This window comes from Saccopteryx bilineata, chromosome 1 (assembly GCF_036850765.1).
Source record: "Saccopteryx bilineata isolate mSacBil1 chromosome 1, mSacBil1_pri_phased_curated, whole genome shotgun sequence".
In the NCBI taxonomy this organism is placed as follows: Eukaryota; Metazoa; Chordata; class Mammalia; order Chiroptera; family Emballonuridae; genus Saccopteryx; species Saccopteryx bilineata.
The window spans coordinates 22,376,811-22,403,859 of NC_089490.1; the positions used below are offsets into that span (position 1 = coordinate 22,376,811).

Genomic DNA, 27,049 nt, shown 5'->3' on the forward strand with positions numbered 1-27,049 from the left:
ATCTAACACATTTCTAACGCTAAAAAGAATATCTAGCAATCTTCTGACTACTATGAAATTAAGCAACTACAACATCAAACAGAGTCAGAAACAAACAAAAGAACCAGACACTCAAAAGATACATATCTATATAATTTTTAAACTGATTTGAGAGAGAGCGAGCAAGCGAGAAACATCAATTTGTTGTTCTACTTATTTATGTACTCACTGCTTGATTTTTGTATGTGCGCTGAGCAGGGATTGAACAGCCATCTTGCCATATTGGGACAATGCTCTAACCAAACGAGCCACCTGGCTAGGGGACATGTTACATATTTTTAAAACCTGCAGACTATATCCAAATATATGCTAAGAAGAAACTTGACAACTCGAATATTTACATTGTTAAGTAAAAACTTTGCTGTTAAAAATGAACACATTTAATTTTTTTTTAAATGTCTTTGTTCAATTATTTCCTTAGGATAGCATCTAGAAATGCAATTTCTGGACCAAAAGGATTTGAGAGAGATCGCCATACTTCTCTCCAGAAAGTTATAGCAACTTTTGTTTCCACTAATATATGGTATTGTCTATTTCTCCACACCCAAGTAAAGACTGAATAATTCTTGGTACAATTTAAACAAACTACATTTTCTAGCTTAAATAAAATGTTATTTTTCCCCCTAGCTTGGTTTGGTTTCTAGAGGTAGGCGGTGGGAGGGGGGGTTGAGATACAACATTCTTAGAATGTATATAAATGATTTATAAACTTTCTTATAGTAGTGTCTTTACTCAGAGAATCCGTAACTTATTGAAGAACTCCTGAATATAACCAGCTGGCCTACAGTTATTATGCTGTACCCAAATCCCACAAAATTGTATGAAGTGATTTAAAATAATACCAGAAGATATTAAAAGAATTTTTAGAAGAGTTGATGAGTTTGAGATGACCAATATCCCAGAGAACTAATATCCAGGCCACCAAGATAGCTCATTATGCTTTGGTTACAATAAATGAAAAATGAAACCTTCATGATGAGTTGCTGTGACTCACAGGAAAAGTTTAAACAATATTTATTTAAAAAAATAATGTAATACATTTTCTACTTTAAAAATATGGTGCATTATCAATAAGAACTGCTTAAGATGATGGGAAAATTTTCCAAAAATTTCAACTAATGCATTGTTTTTAGGGTGAGAGTTAAGGGAGATAGTGAGGCAGATTCCAGCATGTGCCCCAACTGGGATCCACCTGGCAACCACATCTTGGGCCGATGCTCAAATCAACCATGCTGATTTCAACACCTGAGGCCAACACTTAGACCAACTGAGCCATCCTCAGTGCCTGGGGCCGACGCTGGAACCAACTGAACCACTGGATGCAAGAGAAAAAGAGAGAGAGAGAAGGGGGAAGTGGAGGGGGAGAGCAGCAGATGGTCACTTCTCATGTGTGCCCTGACTGGGGATCAAACTCAGGATGTCCATACACTGGGCCAACGCTCTGTCCACTGAGCCATGAGCCAGGGCCTCATGAAGCATTTTTAAAAGATGGAGTACAATAGGCCTGACCTCTGGTGGCACAGTGGATAAAGAATCAACCTGGAACGCTGAGGTCACCAGTTTGAAACCCTGGGCTTGCCTGGGTCAAGGCACATATGGGAGCTGATGCTTCCTGCTCCTCCTCCCCTTATCTCTCTCTTTCCTCTCAAAAGTGAATAAAGTCTTTTAAATTAAAAAAAATATGATAACTGTCTTTTAGGCTATTATATTTTATTCTATTAAGTGTAATGAGCTCATTGTAGGGACATGAGGAACAAGTGTTCTAAGATTCAAATATCCTCCCCACTAAACCATTGGATAATAGGAACTTTACACAGAGCCATTGTCTAGGAAAAGGGATTTCGATCTTTTCCCTTTTTTCTTCACCTCTCCCCTCTCTATTCTCCTCTTCTTCTAGTCTCTCTCTACTTAGAAAAGATCTCCAGATTCAGTAAAGAAACACAGTAGTATTTTTGGAGATATGTGTGTATGTACTGAATTTTGGTAAAAAGAGACTAATTTTAGATTATTTAAAAGCTCTGGTAGAATTTTTATAAAATAAAGCATTTTTTTCAAAATATAAACAATTACCCCAGTGATTTTGTATTTTTCTGTAGTGTGTTTCTCCCAAAGGTGATCAACTCAGTACTTAAAGCTTCTCCATTTTTGAGAATAGTTCAATAAATGCATTATTAATGACTCTTCTACCTGAGGTGCAGAATAACAAAAAGAAATAGATGTCTTTTCTTCATAAACTTTCAAAAGGCCATTTAAAAGTAAGATTTAATTAACATTTTTTTTAAAAAAAGATAAAATGCCCCAATTGTTAATACTTACTACTTAGTTACTTTGAAAATTAAACATCACACTTTAAAAAGTTTATTACGGACATCACGGAAATGGCGCCGTGAGCAGCGCGTCCGACAGATCTCCCCTAAATCACAACAAATTTATCAACTAGAAACAGAAAAATTTATCCTCGGAGCATTCCGGAGTTCCACACAAACTGAAAGCAAAAGGACTGTTATCACTTGAATCTGAGAGACGAGGGTGTGGAGGAAGCTACCGCAGCAACGTTCATTCAAGCCGCGAGGGAGTGCGCCTGTGGTGAGTCAGCCCACACTCGGGAGCCGCGAGCAGCCGCGGGCGCTCGCCCAGTACGGTTGCAGAGCGAGCACTGCCCACACTCCGGAGCGCGAGCAGCCACCGGCGCGCCCAGTCCGGTTGCAGAGCGAGCACCGCCCACACTCGGGAGCAGCGAGCAGCCGCCGGCGCGCCCCGGTCTGGTTGCAGAGCGAGCACCGCTAATGCTCCCAGCGGCCCCGCGCACTGACAGTGAGAGTCGCCAGCCACCGGTGCCCGGAGCACCCCATTCGCGCGTGTGCCCTGGGCATTCCACACGCCCAGAGTGCCTTACTGGCCTGCACACCCAGGGTGCCCCATTATCCTGCGCCTGGTACGATTCAGCCGCCAGCGGCAGGGCGAGCGGGAGAGGCACCAGGGTGGTCTTCTACTTGGGAGATTCTCTCCGTGGGCGGGGCACCTCACCCAGCCATTCAAGCTAACAATCAAGCGTTGGGGGAGGGGCGTGCGCAGGCAGCCTAAAATACCTTCGGGAGCACAGCTGCGACCCAATCACTGAAATTAGCTTAACCCATGAAATCTGCGCACCCTCGGTTCTAATTGATAAGATCTCTCTCAGTTCAGCGACCCAAGACAAGAGGCTTGATATTTTTTAGTGCCTCTCGCTAAAGGGGCGGGGGCAACTTCTGATTGATAGAGCCTCCATATTCAGGGATAAACGCTAACAAGAGGGACTTGGCAGATAATAAGATCTATACTACACTAGTAGCAAGCATAGACTAGTGCCTCTTCTTCCCAGCCAAAACAGGATACAAAGTGTGGAAAGCCTGGGTTGAGAGGTCCAACTGAATGCTAGGCGCTGAACAGTCACCTTGACAACAATTGACTCCCACCCCCGCCTGATTACACTGGAGGCCCTGACTGCCAGAGCCTTTCCCAAAGCCTTGCACTGAGTGGGGATAGAGTGGGGATTTCCCAGCTCTTTGAGCCTCTTACTCCCCAGGCAGAAGCAGTTGCAGCCTTATAGCTGGATCACCAGGCTGCTAATTCAGGAAGGGGGGACTAGGAGAGAAAATCCAGGAAAGCAAACTCTCTCATCGTTGGACCCTGCAAACGCCAACAAGCCTTGACTACCAGCAAGACTAAAGCCAATTATATGACATTGCCATAGAATCCCATCAACTGCAAATCCCTACCTAAGTGTGACACAGGGGCAGAGCCTGGGGTACAGAGTCACCGACCAGGAAGAGGGAGAGAAAAGAAAAAGGAAGAAGTTAACCTCTCAAAAACAAGAAAAATCCACAGACTTTACAACTTGTTCCACTAATTTTTTTTGTTGTTGTTGTTTGTTTCTTCTATCTTATTGCCTTTATTTCCTCCACCTCGGTCCTTCTATTCTCTGCCCATCTTATGCTTCCCTTTTCTTGAACTACACTACCCATAACTGTTACATTTTATTTCTCTTCTTCATCCTCACCCTCCTTTAAGGTTATACTCCAAAACACTTAACTCTCACTCTCTCCTCTTTTGTTTTTTTTTTTGATTTGCTTTATTTTGTTTTTTTTCTCTTCCTTTTTTATTTCTTCCTTTGTTTTTCTCTTTTTCTTATTTTTTCCTTTCTATTCGTTTTTTCTTTTCTCGTTTTACTTTCCTCCCATTTAATCCTCCCAATCACGAACAAATTAGTTAATTTGGGACTCAAGGCTTTTTTTGGCTTTATTTTTCTTTTTTGTTTTTGTTTTTTTCTTGTTTGTTTATTTTTGTGGCATTTTGGGTCCTCCCAACCCAAGGTCTCCATTGTATTTAGTCTTCGCTCCACTTAATACAACAGATTTTTACTTATTATTTTTATTTTTTTCTTCTTTATTATTCTTTTTTTGGTCCTTTTTTCTGGTTCCCTCTTATCCCTCTCATTATATCTCTTAGTTGACCATCACTTACAAGCAAATCATCTTATGCTTGTCTAAAATTTTCTTCCTTTATTTTTTTTTTTTTTCCATTTAGTAGGTCCCTACTCTCTTTTTTTGCCCCTTGAACTCTTTACCCCAAATCAGGCCCTCCATTATAGGCACAATATTTCCCTGAGGGGGGGAGAGGAGGGAAAGAGAAGAAAGAAAAAAAGGGGGAAATAATAAATTATTACTGTTTTTTTTTGTGGGGTGTTTTACCTTTTTTTTTTTTTTTTTTTTACTTTTTACTCTTTATTAATTCTAATTAGTGCTATCAACAAGACCACCCTCAGATGCCAATAAGAAAGAGGAAATCGAATATTATGGATACAAAAGAAAGAGAGGTAACACAAATAGATGTGGAAAAATCTATGGAGAAAAGACTTAACATATTGGAAGCCTTGGAGCTAAATGACACAGAATTTAAAATAGAAATCTTAAAAATACTCAGAGATATACAAGAAAACACAGAAAGGCAATATAGGGAGATCAGAAAACAACTCAATGAACACAAAGAATATATTACCAAGGAAATTGAAACTATTAAAACAAATCAAACAGAAATGAAAAACTAAATTCACGAGCTGAAAAATGAGGTAACAAGCTTAGCTAACAGAACAGCCCAGATTGAGGATAGGATTAGTGAAATAGAAGACAAACAACTTGAGGCACAACAGAGAGAAGAAGAAAGAGACTCAAAAATAATAAAAAATGAGAAAGACCTACAGGAATTGTCTGACTCCATCAGAAAGAATAACATAAGAATAATAGGTATATCAGAGGGAGAAGAGAAAGAAAATGGAATGGAGAATATACTCAAACAAATAATAGACGAGAACTTCCCAAGCCTGTGGAAAGAACTAAAGCCTCAAATTCAAGAAGCAAACAGAACACCGAGTTTTCTTAACCCCAACAAACCCACTCCAAGGCACATCATAATAAAGATGACACAAACCAATGACAAAGAAAAAATTCTCAAGGCATCCAGGGAAAAGAAGAGTACAACATATAAAGGAAGGCCTATTAGATTATCATCAGATTTCTCAGCAGAAACTCTACAAGCTAGAAGAGAGTGGACCCCAATATTTAAAGCCCTGAAAGAGAGGAACTTTCAGCCAAGAATACTATACCCATCAAAGCTATCCTTCAAGTATGAAGGAGATATAAAAACATTCACAAATACAGAAAAGATGAGAGAATTTATCAACAGAAAGCCCCCACTCCAGGAAATACTAAAGGGGGTTTTCCAACCAGATTCAAAGAACAAAAGAAAACAACACCACAAGTAACAGCTCTACCAAGAACACAATAAAACCAAACTTAAACTGTGACAACAAAGGAAAAAAAGGGGGGAGAGGATGGAGATTAACAGTAGCAAAGGACGATGAAGTGCAGAAATACTTATAAGATAGGGTACTACAATGAATATGGTAGGTACCCTTTTCATTACTTAATGGTAACCACCCTTGAAAAAACCACCACAAAAACACTTGACTTAAAAAAGGTAGCAACAGAGGAAAGAAGTATGGAACACAAACAAACAAAAACAAATGATAGAAAAACAAAAGAGAAGAATCAAACTAGATACAAAACTAACAGAAAGCAATTTATAAAATGGCAGTAGGGAACCCACAAGTGTCAATAATTACACTAAATGTAAATGGATTAAACTTACCAATAAAAAGAAACAGAGTAGCAGAATGGATTAAAAAAGAAAATTCAACTATATGCTGCCTACAAGAAACACATCTAAGCAACAAGGATAAAAACAAATTCAAAGTGAAAGGCTGGAAAACAATACTCCAAGCAAATAACACCCCAAAAAAAAAGCAGGCGTAGCAATACTCATATCTAATAATGCTGACTACAAGACAGAAAAAGTACTCAGAGACAAAAATGGTCATTTCATAATGATTAAGGGGAAGTTGAATCAAGAAGACATAACAATCCTTAATATATATGCGCCAAACCAAGGAGCACCAAAATATATAAGACAGCTACTTATTGACCTTAAAACAAAAACTAACAAAAATACAATCATACTTGGAGACCTCAGTACACCGCTGACGGCTCTAGATCGGTCATCCAAACAGAGAATCAATAAAGATATAGTGGCCTTAAACGAAACACTAGAACACCTGGATATGATAGACATCTACAGGACACTTCATCCCAAAGCGACAGAGTACACATTTTTCTCTAGTGTACACGGAACATTCTCAAGAATTGACCATATGTTGGGCCACAAAGACAATATCAGCAAATTTAGAAAAATTGAAATTGTACCAAGCATATTTTCTGATCATAAAGCCTTGAAACTAGAATTCAACTGCAAAAAAGAGGGGGAAAAACCCACAAAAATGTGGAAACTAAACAACATACTTCTAAAAAATGAATGGGTCAAAGAAGAAATAAGCGCAGAGATCAAAAGATATATACAGACAAATGAAAATGAAAATACGACATATCAGAATCTCTGGGATGCAGCAAAAGCAGTAATAAGAGGAAAGTTCATATCACTTCAGGCCTATATGAACAAACAAGAGAGAACCGAAGTAAACCACTTAACTTCACACCTTAAGGAACTAGAAAAAGAAGAACAAAGACAACCCAAAACCAGCCGAAGAAAGGAGATAATAAAAATCAGAGCAGAAATAAATGAAACAGAGAACAGAAAAACTATAGAAAAAATCAATAAAACAAGGAGCTGGTTCTTTGAAAAGATCAACAAAATTGACAAACCCTTGGCAAGACTCACCAAGGAAAAAAGGCACAGGACTCAAATAAATAAAATCCAAAATGAAAGAGGAGAGATCACCACAGACATCATAGATATACAAAGAATTATTGTAGAATACTATGAAAAATTATATGCCACCAAATACAACAATCTAGAAGAAATGGATAAATTCCTAGAACAATACAACCTTCCTAGACTGAGTCATGAAGAAGCAGAAAGCCTAAACAGACCAATCAGCAGGGAGGAAATAGAAAAAACTATTAAAAACCTCCCCAAAAATAAAAGTCCAGGCCCAGACGGTTATACTAGTGAATTCTATCAAACATTCAAAGAAGACTTGGTTCCTATTCTACTCAAAGTCTTCCAAAAAATTGAAGAAGAAGCAATACTTCCAAACACATTTTATGAGGCCAACATAACCCTCATACCAAAACCTGGCAAGGATGGCACAAAGAAAGAAAACTACCGACCAATATCTCTAATGAATACAGATGCTAAAATACTAAACAAAATACTGGAAACCGAATACAACAACATATTAAAAAAATAATACATCATGATCAAGTGGGATTCATCCCAGAATCTCAAGGATGGTTCAACATACGCAAAACGGTTAACGTAATACACCATATCAACAAAACAAAGAACAAAAACCACATGATCTTATCAATAGATGCAGAAAAGGCTTTTGATAAAATACAACACAATTTTATGTTTAACACTCTCAACAAAATGGGTATAGAAGGAAAATATCTCAACATGATAAAGGCCATATATGATAAACCATCAGCCAACATCATATTAAACGGCATAAAACTGAGGACTTTCTACCTTAAATCAGGAACAAGACAGGGTTGTCCACTCTCTCCACTCTTATTTAACGTGGTGCTAGAAGTTCTGGCCAGAGCAATCAGACAAGACAAAGAAATAAAAGGCATCCATATCGGAAAAGAAGAAGTAAAGGTATCACTTTTTGCTGATGATATGATCCTATACATCGAAAACCCGAAGGACTCCACAAAAAGATTATTAGAAACAATAAACCAATACAGTAAGGTCGCAGGATACAAAATTAACATACAAAAGTCCATAGCCTTTCTATATGCCAACAATGAAATATTAGAAAACGAACTCAAAAAAATAATCCCCTTCATGATTGCAACAAAAAAAATAAAATACCTAGGAATAAACATAACAAAGAATGTAAAGGACCTATATAATGAAAATTACAAAGCATTGTTAAGGGAAATCGAAAAAGATACAATGAGATGGAAAAATATTCCTTGTTCTTGGATAGGAAGAATAAATATAATCAAAATGGCCATATTACCCAAAGCAATATACAAATTTAATGCAATTCCCATCAAAATCCCTATGACATTTTTTAAAGAAATGGAACAAAAAATCATCAGATTTATATGGAACTATAAAAAACCCCGAATAGCCAAAACAATCCTAAGGAAAAAGAATGAAGCTGGGGGCATTACAATACCTGACTTTAAACTATATTATAGGGCCACCATAATCAAAACAGCATGGTATTGGCAGAAAAATAGACACTCAGACCAATGGAACAGAATAGAAAGCCCAGAAATAAAACCACATATATATGGTCAAATAATCTTTGATAAAGGGGCCAACAACATACAATGGAGAAAAGAAAGCCTCTTCAACAAATGGTGTTGGGAAAACTGGAAAGCCACATGCAAAAGAATGAAACTCGACTATAGCCTGTCCCCGTGTACTAAAATTAATTCAAAATGGATCTAAATATAAGACCTAAATATAAGACCTGAAACAATAAAGTACATAGAAGAAGACATAGGTACTAAAATCATGGACCTGGGTTTTAAAGAACATTTTATGAACTTGACTCCAATGGCAAGAGAAGTGAAGGCAAAGATAAATGAATGGGACTACATCAGAATAAAAAGTTTTTGCTCAGCAAGAGAAACTGATATAAAAATAAACAGACAGCCAACTAAATGGGAAATGATATTTACAAACAACAGCTCAGATAAGGGCCTAATATCCAAAATTTACAAAGAACTCATAAAACTCAACAACAAACAAACAAACAATCCCATAAAAAAATGGGAAGAGGACATGAACAGACACTTCTCCCAGGAAGAGATACAAATGGCCAACAGATATATGAAAAGATGCTCAGCTTCATTAGTTATTAGAGAAATGCAAATCAAAACTACAATGAGATACCACCTCACCCCTGTTAGATTAGCTATTATCGACAAGACGGGTAATAGCAAATGTTGGAGAGGCTGTGGAGAAAAAGGAACCCTCATTCACTGTTGGTGGGACTGTAAAGTAGTACAACCATTATGGAGGAAAGTATGGTGGTTCCTCAAAAAACTGCAAATAGAACTACCTTATGACCCAGCAATCCCTCTACTGGGTATATACCCCAAAACCTCAGAAACATTGATACGTGAAGACACATGTAGCCCCATGTTCATTGCAGCACTGTTCACAGTGGCCAAGACATGGAAACAACCAAAAAGCCCTTCAATAGAAGACTGGATAAAGAAGATGTGGCACATATACACTATGGAATACTACTCAGCCATAAGAAATGATGACATCAGATCATTTACAACAAAATGGTGGGATCTTGATAATATTATAAGGAGTGAAATAAGTAAATCAGAAAAAAACAAGAACTACATGATTCCATACATTGGTGGAACATAAAAATGAGACTAAGAGACATGGACAAGAGTGTGGTGGTTACCAGGGGTGGGGGGAGGGAGGACATGGGAGGGAGGGAGGGAGAGAGTTAGGGGGAGGGGGAGGGGCACAGAGAACTAGATAGAGGGTGGCGGAGGACAATCTGACTTTGGGCGAGGGGTACGCAACATAATTTAATGACAAAATAACCTAGACATGTTTTCTTTGAATGTATGTACCCTGATTTATTAATGTCATCCCATTACCATTAATAAAAATTTATTAAAATAAAAAATAAAATAAAAAGTTTATTACAAGGCTATGATGTTAATTGTGTAAGTATGGGAAAACACCATCCTTTGTACATGAATATAAGAACCATTCTAGTGACTAGAACAATTAATGATGAATGTAATTTACCTTTAAATATTAATTCAATCCCATAATCTTATAAAATACAGTACATGAGGCAGATAAATAAAAAACAACTTCTGTGAATCTGGTGAATTATTCCTTTTTGTTAGAAGGCCTGAGTGTAACAACAGCATCCTTCTGTATGAAATAGAATGACTGCAGGTGCAAAATTTCCACGCCACAGAAAGCTCAGTAGTAACTTAAGGCACCTGCAACTTCACACTATTTTATACATCAGCCAACAAATTGTCCAGAGAGGTATACAATGGATCTGAGAGTTGAATAAGCACATTACTAGTTGAAGAGCCAAAACTATAAAGCCTTATAATAGTAAACACATGAGAAAAAGAGATAATATTAATTTATTACCAAATAGTCTGAATTGGCAAACTAAAGAGAATGAACCAATAGTCACAGATGGCACTGGTCCATTTGAAACTGGAATGGATGCTTAGGACCATCTTGCAGACAAATGTGGGACTCTGCCGGTCAGTACTGAAGCAGTGTGGTTAGAAGAACTTCTATAACTAGAACTGTGGAAAGCCATGACTATAATTTGAACAGGAAGTTACTCAAGCAATGAAAACCATTAGCAAGTGGCAAGCATCTCTAAAAGATTTGTTTAAGAACTCCTGACACAAAAGCTCATCAAGGTACATAACTAATTATAATATCCTTTTTTTATTTTCAATGAGTCAGAAGAAATTGCTAATTTTATATACCTGGAAACTGCATTCTTTAAGCAAAAAAATAAAATAAAATAAAATAATTCAAGTCATTTAAAGAGTAAAAAGTAATTCACATATATCAGCTATAAAATTATACTTATTTTATTCACCTTATTTGGACAAATATTTGATGTAAGTTTATAACGTTCAAGGACCTGTGTTAGGTACAGAGGATATGAAAGTAAATAAAGTAAGTCCATGCTCTCAGGAGCTAATTTAGTAAGTTAAACTAAGTAAGCACAATTAGTTATAATTTATCATATACTATAAAATATTTCAATTGAGATATTGCCCAATGGAAGAGGCTCAGGGAAGGGAAGAAAAGCGAATCCTAGTTAGGGAACTACAAGTATAAGGCAGCTTCCTACATAGCACGTGTGCGTGTGTCTGTGTGTGTGTGCACGGGTGCGTGTGTCTGTGTGTGTGTGCACGGGTGCGTGTGTATGCATGTTTTTGAAAGGAAATACGGGAGAAGGCAGGGAGGAGGAATGATGGAAGATGAGGGTAAAAAAGCTGGTTGGGCCAGATTATAAAAGGTACATAAATGCCATGCTAAGGAGTTGAGGCTCTTTTGTAGAAAATGTAGTCATGAAAAGCAGAAGCTTGGACCAATGCTAATAAAAAGGCTAGCTCCCAACAGACATACAAACACAATGGGTTACACTGATCCTAAGTATTAGAGCTTAATCTAGAATTCCTATTTCGACATGAAAAATATAGTGACCTAGGAATAAGTCTAATTGCATTGAACAAGTTGTTTTGCATGACTTCCTATTAAGCAGTAGCAGCAGTAAGAGCTGAGCTAAAAGGCAGCTCCCTAGCATGGAAGCAAACAAAGGGACAGAGGGAAATTATCTATACCAAACAAGCAACGATCTGTTAATGCCTCTAAAGCAACAAGAGCATGACAAAGACAGAAATCTTGCTACAGAATACATTTATTTTCATATTTGGAAGTACTAACTTATTGAGATTAGACCAATCAAGATAAATAAAAGCCAGACTATGTAACAACAATCTGCCCACCTACTGTGGGGAATGTAGATGAAGGAGAAAGAATAGGGAAATATAATCCACAAAATATTCTGGGCAAAAATATTTTGGTTATTACAACCACCACAATTTGAGAACTATAAACATTAAATGTAAATTAGTGGTAAATCTTGTGGTGTTCTTAAATTCGATGATATTTTAAAACTCTTCTCTGCCAAGGTGTTTTATAAACAAGTTGGTATACTGATCTCTAAGAAAACCCTTGAAATGTATCTTTGAAAAGAGAAAGATTTCATTTTAAAAAGAACAAATTAGAATTATTGGAGAAAGAAAATATTGATTCTATAAAAAACTTAATTGAACAGTATAATCAGGTATGGTAGTCAAATATCCATTTGGGCGAGACTAAACACAGCAGCAGCCCAGCAGGGCCTGTGCACATGCGTCACCACGAGCAGACCAATGCTTAGCTTGTACTGCCCTTTATGCCTTCACCCCAAGAAATGTTTCTCTGCCTGCCTAAAGGTGACACTCCTTGATGGGAGGAAGGTGGAAATGAAAGGCAAGCACTGTTTCCATATCTTCTAACCTAGTCCTGATTTAAAATATTCTGTCCCTTTAACAAAAGAAACTTGTAGACATCAAATAAAAATTTCTGACTTGGGCTAGGGAAAATCTGACTACTATGCACAGTGTTTCGGGGCTGTCTCCGTGTAGTTTGCTCCCCAGTAGACCAGCAGCCTAGTGAAAGGAAAGGAAAAAGAAATCATTTCAATTTTACCCAGAGACTAATATTAAAAAAGTCTAAATAGGTCTGAAGGTAGAAGACAAAATGGGAATGATACAAAAAAAATTTTCACGAAAATGGTACTTATTTGACTTACCTTGCTCTAAAATTTTTCTACAGAAAAGCATAACCCAAAAGATTAAACTTCTATGAAGTTAGAGAAAGATTAAAAAAAAAAAGCAGCCGAAAATCCCAATCACTCTTAGTTTCACAACTGGTATGTGGGGAGGTCTAACTAAAGCCAAAGTCTGACTCTCCCCTGAGGTGGGGCCCCCAGTTCACATCATTAAGAAAAATCTAAAAGAATCCCTTAAGCACCATCCATCAAATAGGACATATTAAGCTACAGAATGACAAGGACCTGGGCAAGAGTAAGAGATGCTCTATTTTTGTAAGATCTGTAACTTACTTTTCATGTCATTAATTGAAAAATATCTTTTCCAGAAGACATCTTTCCTGAGTTTAGACAAGTTTTCACAAAAAGGAATATACACATGTTCACCATTAAATAATCAGAAGACAGCTACAGTGTAGATAAAAGGTAATTTGATGGAGTGTATAAAGTCACAATGGAAATCAGTTTCATTGCTACACATTACATCTACCTTTGGGTTCTCTAAAGTCATGTAATACTCTCTGTTCTGCAATTTCAAGGACAAAAAAAACACATACCAAATTACATAAATTCTGCTCTGTGTAGCTAGAAATACCAAGATTTTTTTGTGGAGGGATTTATACTAATATTCCCTGAAGAATTATTTGAGTATTTTTAAATCATCTGAACAAAAATTACCTTCAAAGGAATAAAAAGAAATAGCAATATATTTTCTCAATGACTCTCTTTCAGAAACCAACCCCTACACATTACACTATTTCATGTTGTAAAATGTACCCTAATTCTGTTCTATTTTACTTTGCATTCTCTTCAGCGAACCACCATGAAACTAATTCTGTGGCCCCAAGTAAAGTTAATCATAAAATTTTCTTAAAGAAGTAGTATGCTTCGCTTCAGAAGAAATAAATTTCAAATAAAATAGCAAGTGAAGTAGAAAATATGTGGTTCCAGCAAACAACCAATAATCTCCTGGAAAGATTCTCAGTTCAAGATCAGATACAGAAATAAGAGGAATAGCAACTATTCATTGATCCCGTGGTTATCTTTTGGTTTGCCAGTTATTACTATAGATCACATGTGAGTCAGAAATTGTATTTCTTTTTTTTTTTTTTTGTCATAACCTCAGGACCCAGTCTACTGACTGACTGACAATACTCTCAGTAAGTAAATACTGAACAATTAAAAGAGTGGAAGGACAGATGGGTTAATGACTGCTTGAATCCAAAGAAAATGACTGTCATTTCTTCTACCATGCTGTCTCTTAGGGAAAACTTCCTAGATATCTGAGCAGACTCAAAGTTACAATACTACTCTGTTAATTCTTACTGTCATAATGTAAAGATAGATCCTCTCTATGTAAGGACCTTCATGGCTGCCTTTCCAAAATCCATTCCTTCTTCCTGAAGCACCAGCGGTCCATGGTTTTGTGAGAGGCAGCTGACTACACCCTTCAGCTTTAGGGACAGAGCATATGATTTAGGCTAAGACCATCAGAACACATCATATTACTAGCTATTGTGGGCGGCAGGAGTTTGGGGAGATCTTGTGGTCTAAGCACTTTCAGAATAAAATCTTGGGATAAAGGCATTCTCTCTGTCAAGACCAAGAACTTCTATAGCATGAGTGCTGCTACAAATTTAGTCAGTATAAAGATTAAGCCAAAAACCCCAGAAAATGGTAGGAAAGAGAATTATAGGGAAATAAAGCTACAAATCCAATGAACCTCAATATCAAACCCTTTGTGAGCCAAATCTACTTCTGGTTATGCACCAGAACTTAGACATTTCTCTAATTGTTTAATTCAATTGCAATTAATTGGGCAATCAAAAACATCACATAGGCCCTGGCCGGTTGGCTCAGCGGTAGAGCGTCGGCCTAGCGTGCGGAGGACCCGGGTTCGATTCCCGGCCAGGGCACACGGGAGAAGCGCCCATTTGCTTCTCCACCCCTCCGCCGCGCTTTCCTCTCTGTCTCTCTCTTCCCCTCCCGCAGCCAAGGCTCCATTGGAGCAAAGATGGCCCGGGCGCTGGGGATGGCTCTGTGGCCTCTGCCTCAGGCGCTGGAGTGGCTCTGGTCGCGACATGGCGACGCCCAGGATGGGCAGAGCACCGCCCCCTGGTGGGCAGAGCGTCGCCCCTGGTGGGCGTGCCGGGTGGATCCCGGTCGGGCGCATGCGGGAGTCTGTCTGACTGTCTCTCCCCGTTTCCAGCTTCAGAAAAATGAAAAAAAAAAAAAAAAAAAAAAAAAAAAAAAGAGAAAAAAAAAAAAAAAAAAAAACATCATATAAAAGGTTAATTATTTTAAACATCTTACATCATTATAATAGCTCTGAATACAATCTGTTGACACTGTGCAGGACTAAAATCTTCTACTCCTTAATTGTATAATGCGAGTCTACTTACTTTGCTTCATAAAGCATATTCTGCAGCACTACATATAAACTAAATGCTTCTGATAGGAAAAAAAAGAATAAAATGAAAAGGGAAATTGTTGACTTCGTATGGTATATAACTGTCTGATCACCATATTGTACACCTTAAACTAACAAAATATTGTATGTCAACTGTAATTGGAAAAGAAATTAATTTTAAAAATCATAAATAATTAAGACAAACTTAAAAAAAGAAACAAAGAAAATCAATTGAGGACCAAGAAAAACATAATGTAAATGATAAATATGTAAAGTCAAAACAGCATGAATCTAGATATTCAATTCATCTGTAGTCTCATCATCTAATGACAACCACTATTATTTACCATGTTGGTATAGTTCCCTCCAGTCTAAACTTCTATGTGTGCAGGAATGTATACAACCCTTTAATATTGGGTAAATAGGGTCCTCTCGTCCTATTTCCACTATTATAAATAACACTGTGATGAACAGCCTTGTCCACACAAATGTGCATATGAACAAAATTTCTGATTATATTCTGAAAGAAAAATTACCAAATGTGGGTTTACTTGGCTGAAGTATATGAATGCTTTTAATGTTTCTAATTGGTATTTTTAAATATTTTCTGCTTTTTATCAATCTTTATTTCCACGAAAAGTTAAAAGTGTATACAATCCCACCTTATTCTTGACCATTCTGTAAACAAAAATGGCATTGGTTCATTATAGGTAAGCAAATATTCTGTAGATTATTTTTATTTCTCCTTCTGTGATTTGTCCATTTATATCCCTTGCTAATTTTTCTACTGAAATGTTATTTTCAAATTGACTAAAAGGTCTAAATAAGATATTAATATTGTCATATTTTACATTTGTTTGCTTTTTAATTTTTTTTTTTTTTTTACTGATTTGGAGAAATTATGTAATTTTTATGTGATCAAAATTAAGCCTCTCCTTTGTGATTTCTTTCCCCCAAACTGGGCTCTGAGTAAGTATCCTTTCAGAAAATTTGAATAGATTCCATTTCCTCTTGAGAAATTCACAATATATATATTAACACTTACAAGCCTCTCAAAAGTCCTAAAAGAACTTCTTAAGTTTCTTGATTTAGGATGTCACAGATCTATTTAAAAACAGATACTGTCCCTCAGCCCCTGCCCACAGCACACCTGTTAATATCTTGAGTAGTATTTCTTGAAAAGCTTTTTAAGAAAAGAAAGCCTAGACAAGCCTTCTACATCCTCAAACTGACTATGTACCTGTGTTTATTTCTGCTTTGTAAAGGGTATCACTTTTTATACCTAATTCTTTTATCTACCTGGAATTTGTTTTTATATAAGTATAAGGCTAGGAGCAATGTTTATTTTTTTCCTTTTCCAAATAGTTATCTAACTATTTGGTATCTTTCTCCCACCAATCCCTAACTTTACCTTTATTATAACTAAATTCTTCTCTACGCTTATTTCATTTATTGTATTCATTGCTATGCTTGTTGAATTTTACACCAGTACCACACTATTTTGATGTTAGTAGTTTTATGTAATGTTGTTATACCTGGTAGCATAAATTGAACTCTGCCCTCCACTCCTTGTTTTTTTTTTTTAATTTTATTTATTTATTTATTTATTTTTTACAGAGACAGAGAGTGAGTCAGAGAGAGGGATAGACAGGGACAGATAGACAGTAACAGAGAGAGATGAGAAGCATCAATCATTAGTTTTTCATTGCGCGTTGCAACACCTTAGTTGTTCATTGATTGCTTTCTCACATGTGCCTTGACCGCGGGCCTTCAGCAGGCTGAGCAACCCCTTGCTGGAGCCAGCGACCTTGGGTCCAAGCTGGTGAGCCTCGCTCAAACCAGATGAGCCCGCACTCAAGCTGGCGACCTCGGGGTCTCGAACCTGGGTCCTTCCGCATCCCAGTCCGACGCTCTATCCGCTGCGCCACCGCCTGGTCAGGCTCCACTCCTTGTTAATAAAAATTTCTTGTTTATCCTTATCTTTCTATAATTTCAAATAAATTCTAACATCATTTTCTAGTTTATTTTAATCCTGCTGATATTTTTGTTAAAATTACATTAAACTAATAAGTTATTTTGGAAATTGAGACATTTACACTATTCGGTCTCTGCATCCAGGAATGTAATGTTCTTTCATATATATACTCCTCATACTCAGTACATTATTAAATAGTATTTCTATATTTATCTTACATTTCTTATTAGTATAAAGTTTACCTCCAAATAAATGTTTTCTTGTATTAATTTGACTGAATTGTCTTTCTCTTTATTTTTATTTACTATTGCTGAACTATGAGGGATACTACTGCTTTTTTAGCATCTATATGATTTAATAAAGACTAATTGGTTCTAAAAAATTTTAGTTTGTTTCTCTACCTAATAAAATACATTTATCTGTACATGATGGTAATTTTTGTCTCCTACCAATAGCTACACCTTTTTATTTTTTATTTATTTTTATTTTTCTGAAGCTGGAAATGGGGAGGCAGTCAGACAGACTCCCGCATGCACCCAACTGGGATCCACCTGGCATGCCCACCAGGGGGCAATGCTCTGCCCCTCTGGGGCGTCACTCTGTTACAACCAGAGCCATTCTAGCACCCGAGGCAGAGGCCATGGAGCCATCCTCAGCGCCCGGGCCAACTTTGCTCCAATGGAGCCTTGGGTGCGGGAGGGGAAGAAAGAGACAGAGAGGAAGGAGAGGGGGAGGGGTGGAGAAGCAGATGGGCGCTTCTCCTGTGTGCCCTGGCCAGGAATCGAACCCGGGACTCCTGCACGCCAGGCCAATGCTCTACCACTGAGCCAACCGGCCAGGGCTAATAGCTTTTATTTTATTGGCTAGTGCAACTTGAACTCAGGCAAATTAAAGTGGTAACAGTGGGCATTCTAGCATTTTATGAAACTGTTACTATTTTTAAAACTACAATGATGTCTGTTCATTAGAATGAGAAATTCTTTATCACAATATGGAGGTACTTATATGTATATTCTTGTTTATTGAAAATTTCTAAAAACAATAGGAAGTGAATTTTGTCAAATGTCTTTTAATTATCTATTAAATCATAGATATTCTCCTCTGACCTAGGGTCTCATATATAACAGTAATATATTTTCTAATATTGAAGTATACTTAAACTCATGAAAAAACATCTTATCTGGTCCTGGTACACCACTCACTATATACATGACCAATTAACATTGCTAATATTTTACTATTGCTGCATTGATATTCATAAGCAAGATTATATTACATTACTTTGTAAAATGTAATGAGTTTTCCTGTTTTTCTATGCTCTGAAATGGTTTATATAGCATAATATTTAACAGTTTTATGAATATTTAAACTGGTTTGGATTCAGAAACTTTAAGGATATGACGCGTTAGAAACATTCAGCATTTACTGATGTAGCCAGGTTTCCTACTTCCTATTGAGTAAAATTAATCCTTTATATCGTCTCAGAAAAACGCCCATTCCATCGAAATGTACAACATCTTATTAGAGACTTCTATGCGAACTGATTTCTCGGTCCAAGGCTGTATCCTGACTCGTTGCTAGTGTTTGGCAGTCTCCTTTCTTTTAGTTTTTGTTATTTAGACTTGTCCGAAATCCATTCCACCTTAGTCCTAACTTTTGCAAAGACTTTCTTAAATTGGTAAATTTGATGATTTGTTTTCTTACTTAATTTATGAGTTTATTTTTATATTTTATTTTAATTTGGATGTAAAATACCTAAGTTTAGTTGAATGGTTATTTTCATTTTCCCAATTTATTAATGAAAAGCTCAAAAGCTAAAAAGTTGCCTCTCCTAAATAAAGCTCTGTCCATATTTATTGAATTGTATATGTACTATTCTCATTATTGTCATCTAAACAGCCTGTGGTATTTATTTGTTATTGGTCCATTAGTTGTTTCTATGGTTTGTTCTTTTTAAACTTTCAATTAATTAGGATTGTTTGTTTAACCACTGTCATTACTTTCAGGTTTTCTTTTTTGCTCTGGCAAGGTAATATGCTCTATAACTTTGTACATTTTTGGAATCTTTGTGCGAGAGAGAAAGACTCCTCATAAACAATGAAATAATGGATAGAGTATCAACCTGGAATGCTGAGGTCACCGGTTTGAAACCCTGGGCTTGCCTGGTCAAAGCACATATAGCAAGCAAGCAATGGCCGACTAAAGTGAAACAACTATACTTTTCACTCTCCACCCCCTCTGTAAAATCAATAAATAAAACCTTAAAAAAAAAAAAAAGAAATTCCAGCTTTTAGTGCCTCTTTCTTGGCCTTTGGGAGACACCCACATTTAGTTGATTAGATCTAACACTTCAGAATGTAAGCAGCAGTAACACACACCTGTGTGCCATCCCGTGTGGGGTTGAGAGGCTGCGGGAAGGGAGCCGTATTTACTGGTACTATTTGTATTATTTACTATGCCTACCATTTCCCTGCTCCTCTTGTCCAGCCTCTCAAATACACTAAAGCAATCTGGAATCTCATTTCCTCTTTATTTATCATTTACAAGGGATCTTCAGAGACTGGGGATCACAGCTCTCTACCACACATATACCCAAGTGTTAACAATTTGATGCTGGAGAAAAAGAAACAGAGTTAGGAGTTAGTTAACTATCATGATGATGGACTAGCAAGAAGAAGTGGTTATAAGACATTTTTATATTTAAAATCACATAACACTTAATATTAATGAAATAAATAATAAGTGGAATACAAAACCAGGCACACAGAGAAATCAGCTACAAAAAAAATAGGAAAGAATTCAGTTTTTTGTATACTTGCTTAATGTTTTGAGAAAAAGCTAGAGTCTCAAGTGAGGTTTTCTGTCTATAAAAATTTTTTTCTCTTCTAAATTACACTTAAGTGAAAAAAGAAATAAAGAAAAACAATAATAAGCTTTGCTGGTAGGTCTCTACCATTTTCATACATTCTAGGAGAGAAGGTGGTAAACAAAATTTCTGCAACCGTAAGTGATGCTTAGAGGAAAATTAAATCACTGAGTGATGCCAGGACTGATTACTCTACTGCACTTTAAAAGCAAGAGATTGCAGTCTGTGAGTCCAAAGTGGTTTCATATGGACTGCCACAGTTGTGGTTTACGCTTGAAACTATAACCTGTCAAATTAGAAGCAGGCAAGGTCTATGCTCTTAATGGTTCCACTTTCTACTGTCTATAGTTATGTCTACAAGTTCAGCACTTTTTATTGAGTTCGACTGTGTTATTTGGAAGAGTAGAATCTCAAAACTACTCTTTTTTATCTTGGTTAGTGAAGACTTTAGTTAGGATGGAAAGCTTAGAGCAACTACCCATCTAATTTTTATTATATAGATGAAGCTGATATTCATTGTGACTATTTTTTATCAACTATTGATATTTTATTATCCTGGTCACACTGAGTAATATATGTCACACTACGGGGAAGAGGTATATAAACTGCAGAAATGCCCACGCTGTTCCGACCCTGCATTTCGGACACGGGACTGACTTGAGCTTGTACCTTCCTGACGCACCACTGTTCCGGGCCCACAGTAGCCGCCTGCTATTATGAGCTTAGTGTTACATCACGCTCCACTTCTCCTCTTCTCCTTGATTGTGGAATGCACTTCTGGGCAACGGGCTTAATTGACAAAGATTTGACCATCAAAATTGAAATGCTACTTGTTCAATTTTACTAATGTTTTGCATAGAGTCCTTCCTTAATGAATCTTTCTTCATGCCCATTTATATAACTTAAAAATGTTTTAAAAATAAAGCATAAATAACTTTTGCTCTCTGTCATAAGTGAAACCATGCCACTAAACAATCATATCCTGTTTAGGCCATAATGATATCAGAAATATATGTTTATCATCTGCATTGGACAACTTAGCATGTTTTTGGCCCAAGGCAAAGTTGAACTAAAATCATTTGCAGTTGCCCCAAACCAAGATAACCACACATTTCTAAGGTAACTGATACCTAAAAAGAACACTGCCTTTAGATCACAGTTCATGATCTAAGCATACTAATTCTTTAAAGAAGGCTGCTAAAGTTTATAAACCATGTATGTCTGTTGGAATTCCTCCAAAATCTAACATGAAATAATTATATTCTTAGCATGCATAGAGACTATGATAAAGTAAGTACTTAACACAATCTTTTGGAGTTCTGAAATTACCTCTCTTGCCTAATTGAAAGTGAAGGAGAAAATGGAGATTTTTTTTTTGATGTAAGAGAATAATAAGAAGAATGATAAGAATAATGCCTCGTATTTTGGAAGGCATTCAAATAAAATCAATCATTACTTTTCTTTTTTCAAAGTACTTATGGAGACAGCCTTACGAATAGATAAACTAAGGTCCATAAAAGGCATACAATTTTCATATTCATCGTGAAAACATATCCAGGGAATCCAAACACATGTCACTGACCTTGTGCTACAGTGATACAAAGCATGTCATTGCCCGGGATACTCCCTTAGTGAGTGAGGTCAACCACAACCTGCAACTACAACCTGGAAAATAGTTCTTCACCCTCTACGCCAACACAGATGCAGTTAAAAATTAACGTTTGCCCACAAAGCTAACAGGACGATTTGGAACAAAAAAATAAATATTTAATCATGAGTTAGCTTTTAAGGAATGAACGAGCAGTAAAAGTAAGATTCTGAAAAGAAAGAAGGAAGCTGAGGGAAATCTACTGATGATACTCAAAAAGAGGAGATAGGAAGAGAAAACTTAAGTCCTCTCCCCATGTCAACTCTGAAGGCAAGTCTGACAGCCTGTCCAGGCTGCCGCCCCGTACAGTGCCCTGCAGACACGAGATCTCGGATTTCAGTGTTTCAGACATCATTTAAAGGACATAATAACAGAACCAGAGAGGACAGGCACTACAACTGCAATGGCTATTCTTTTACTGTTAAAAGGGAAGAATGAACTATACCTCCATTCTTTCTTGTTTAATTTCATCAAGTTCATCATCTTCGAACATTGCCAAGAGTTCTCCTGTTTGATCAATAGAGCTGAGAAAATCTTGAGCGATTTTTTGTCTTTTGTTTGCATTGTTACTGCCACTCAATTTGTCTTCATGAAGATAAGGGAAAGAAAAAAGAAATTTGTTGAATAAGGTTACATCAGCACCAATCATTACATGTAATGAATACTGAACATGAAAATCAGAAGTATAATTCTCTCAAAATAATTTTTCAAAGGAAAATCTTTGCATTCAAAATAAAAATGTAAGACTTACAGAATTAAATCATTTATTCATTTCACAAGAGAGAATAAAACCAAATTATCAATTACCACAATAAGTGTGAATGGACAGATTAAAGTTCCTTACCAAAAAAAAAAAAAAGATAAAAGGCTCTCAGATTTGGAAAAAGAATCCTGCTCTGGCAGGCAGAATTAAGAAAATAAAAACAAAGACATAAAATAAATAACATCAGAATTGACACATGAGATTAAAAGGAGAGAATATTATGTACATTGCTTTGGCAATACATTTGAAACCTAAAGGGATGAGAACATATCCTTCTTTATTTAAGAGATAAAAGTACATTTAAAAGCAAAACATAACTCTGAGAAAGTTATTGCAGAAGGTCAGGATGGACTGTAATTCTGCAATAGGTAATTAATACAGTTTAATGCATAAAAGTATTAGTGGGATTTTATGAATGAATTAGTGAGAAAGAGCTAGATTATTTTTTTAATGTGATAAAGATCTTTATATCAAATAAAAATAGGGTGAAAGTATCCAGTTTTTCATCATTAAATATGATGTTAGCTGTGAGTTTTTAACAGATGGTTGTCTTGGTCAGTTTTGGCTGCTATAATAAATACACCTTAGAAAGTTTGGCTAAACAATTATTTCTCATAGTTTTGCGGGCTAGGAAGGCCAATAGACCTGGTGTCTGATGAGGGTGTGCTTCCTGGTTGGCAGATGGCAGTGTTCTCGTACCCTCACATGGCAGAGAGCAGAAGGAATCCAGCAAGCTCTCTAGTGTCTCTCATTTAGAATGCTACTAATGCAGACTTCTCCCTCATGACTGAATTACCCAAATCCAAAAGTCTGTCATGAGAAGAACACTCAACAGAGTAGGATGAGAAGGGAATTTCTTCAACTTGGCAGAATGTTCACCTAAAATTCGTATTTTGAACCTAATTCCCATTGTGATGGTATTCTGGGGTAAAGACTTTGGAAGGTAATTAAGTCATGATGGAGGAGCCTTCCTGAATTAAATTAGTACCCTTCTAACAAGAGACACAAGACAGCTGTGCAAAAGGTGAAGGGATTGTGAGGCACAGATCTGTAGTTATGAAACAGTCATAGGGACAGACAGTATTTAACATAGGGAATAGAGCCAATAACATTGTAATGACTGTGTATGGGTCAGGTGGGCACTGGCAGTATCAGGAGGAACACTTGGTAAAGAATACGACTGCCTACTACAGTGTACACCTGAAACTAATACAAATTAATACTGAATATAAACTAATTAAAAAATTTCTTTTAGTTGAAAATAACTAAAAAATTCAAACAAAAATAAAAACCCACAAAAGACTTGATTTCTTAAAATGATTTTTCTACATTTATTGAGATGATCATGTGATTTTTTACTTCGATGCTATTAATATGATTAACTAAACAAATTGTTTTTTTTTCATAAAAATTGTTTTTTCAGCTTAAACCAATCTTCCATTTTCGGGATGAAACCTACTTGATCGTGATGTAGAACCTTAGAGACCTTGCTGGATTTGGTTTCCCGGTATGCTGTTGAGAATTCCTGCATCTATATCCCAAAGTGTTAGTCTACAGTTGCTTTTTTCCTTGTGATGCCTGTCTGGATTTCACATCAGGGTAAGACTTACCTTGTAGAGTTGGGGAAGTATTAATATTAACTGTCTTTAAATATTTGGTAGAATTCATCAGTGAAATCATCTAGGCAAGGGTTTTTCCTTTGAGGGAAGTTTTTAAATTACTAATTCAAACCCTTTATTTATCATAGGTCTATTCAGATTTTTTTGTTTCTTCTGGATATAGTTTCAGTCTTTATAGGAAAGAGAGTAAATATCTACAGAATTGGTTATATTAACCATATTATTTACCAATTCTATTTTTTTTCATTTTTTCGTAACTTACACCAACTATCTTGTGTCACTCCTTACTCCAATACAGTTTTGTTACGACCCACTTCACTTATGTTGTGTCAAATATATTATATATCTATCTACATGTTATAGACCAACATTATAAATACAGTTTTATACAATTGTTTTTAAGTTAGTTAAGAAAAATAAATATGCATTATATTGTCTCACATTTACCTACATATGATAGTTATCTTTTCTTTTTTTTTTTTTTTTTTTGAGAGAGGCAGGAAGAGAGAGAGACAGGAACATGGAGCTGCTCCTGTAGGTGCCCTGACCAGGGAATCAAACTGGCAACCTCCGTGCTCCGAGACGAGGCTCCAACCAACCAAGCTATCTGGCCCAGGCTTGATTTTTATTGATTTTTTTAGAGAGACAGAGAAAGAAAGGGGGGGGGGGGGGGTAAGGGAAGCATCTGTTGTTCTGCTCAGTCGTGCATTTTTTTGTCTAACTCCTGTATGTGCCCTGACCTGGGAATCAAACCTGCAACCTTGTTGTTTCAGAATGATCCTTTAACCAATTGAGCTAACCAGCCAGCACCTACGTGCTTATCTTTACAGTTTCTCTTTTCTTGTGTGTGGGGATGTGGATTCATTTTTTTTTTCTTTCAGCAAGTGAAAGAGTGAAAGAAAGAGAGATGAGAAGCATCAACTTGTAGATGCAGCACTTTAGTTGTTTGATTGCTTCTTATATGTGCCTTGACTGGGGGCTCAATCTGAGCCCATGAAACCCTTGCTCAAACCAGTGACCTTGGGCTCAAGACAGTGACCTTGGGCTTCAAGCCAGCAATCTGTAGACTCAAGCCAGCGACCATGGGATCGTATCAATGATCCCACACTCAAGCTGGTGACCCTGCACTCAAGCTGGTGAGCCCATGCTCAAGCCAGTGACCTCAGGGTTTCGAACTTGGATACCTCAGCATCCCAAGTTGACACTCTATCAACCGTGCCACCACTGGTCAAGCTCAAATTGGTATCTGGAGCATCTTGCTTTTAGCTTGAAGAACTTCCTTTAGCAGGTTTTGTATGAGTTTGATAGCAAGAAATTCCCTCAATTTTCATTTATCTGGAAATACCTTTATTGTGCCTTCATTTTTGAAAGACAGTTTTGCTGAATGTGTTTCTTGGTTGACACTGCTTTCTTTCAGCACTTTGAATATGTAATCCTACTATTATCTGACCTATATGGCTAAGGAGAAGTGAGCTGTTAATATTGTTAGGGTTCTGTTGTATGTGATGAGCTGCTTTTCTCTTGTAGTTTTCATGATTTTCTTTGTCTTTCAACGTTTCTACTGGAATGTATCTGTGTGTGGATCTCTAAGTGTTTAACATACTTGGACCCTGTTAAGCTGTTTGGATGTATAGATTAATAGTTTTCACTGAAGCTGAAAAGTTTTTAATCATTATTTCTTTGACTATTTTTTTCCTGTTCCCCTTTTCTTTTTCCTACCTCTGGTAGTCCCATTTTGCATATGTTGGCTCACCTAATGGTGTCTCATATTTCTCTGAAGCTCTTTTAGCTTTCTCTCATTCTTCTTTTCTCTTTGTACTTCAGATTGCATACTCTTTAGCAATCTGCCTTCTAGTTCACTCTTTTTCTTCTGTTAGTTCAAAGTTAACACTGAGGCCCTCTACTGAGTTTTTCATTTTGGATATTTCAACTCCAGAATTTCCATTAGTTTCTTTTTATAATTTCTATCTTTTAATTGATATTCTCTATTTTGTGAAACACTGTAATCATACCACCTTCTGTGCTTTAAATATGGTCTCCTTTAATTCTATGAACACATTTATAACAGGTACGTTAAGTTTCTGTCCCTGTGTCCAATGCCTGAGCCACTCATGTCGTCTGCTCTCGCCCCCCCATTTAGGGGTCACACATACCTTTTCCTTGCATATCTACTATTTCGTTGTCACTGCTGTTGAAGATGGACATTGTAGGTAGTATACTGCAGTAACTTAAATAATAATTCCCTCCTAATCATGGGGCTTTTTGTCATTGTTTGCTTGTTTATTTGTTTAGTGACTTGGCTGGACGAGTTCAATACAATCTCTTTCCCTCTCAGTGTGTAGCCTCAGAGGGCTCCTCAGAGGGCCGAGCCTTGAGCATGCAGTCTTCTCAGTTTCCAAGGATGGCTGATTTTAGTCGTTTTCTCTTTGGCTTTAATTTTTCCTGATCTCTCCATTAAGTTACTTGCTGGTCTGACTCTATTGATACCACACACAGCTATTAGCTCCCACTAATTCCCGGCTGACTGCTCTATGGCTTTTGTTAATACTCGTGAGCATAAGTTGCTCCACAGGATGATCTAAAATAGCATTGGGCCCCTTTGCAGAGTCAAGGTGCTGCCAGCTTTTAAGTTTTGCTCTGACACTAGGAGGACTCTTCTCATCTGTCTCTTCCCTTTGTTTCCTCTGTGAAACTTTTAGCTTATGTACTGTTGCTGCTTGTTGTAACTAGTACTAGACAGCTACCAGCTTCTCCTT

General features: G+C 36.8%; 1 protein-coding gene across 10 annotated transcripts in view; it reads right to left on the minus strand.

Annotated features, from left to right (window-relative positions):
* Positions 1-27,049, minus strand: part of SUPT3H (SPT3 homolog, SAGA and STAGA complex component) — a 454,300-nt gene that overhangs the window by 123,122 nt on the left and 304,129 nt on the right. For all 10 annotated transcript variants that reach the window (XM_066251706.1, XM_066251714.1, XM_066251733.1 and 7 more), the window contains one exon: positions 22,357-22,496. In XM_066251706.1, coding sequence (XP_066107803.1) covers positions 22,357-22,496 — 140 coding nt within the window. The remainder of the gene's footprint in view (positions 1-22,356; positions 22,497-27,049) is intronic.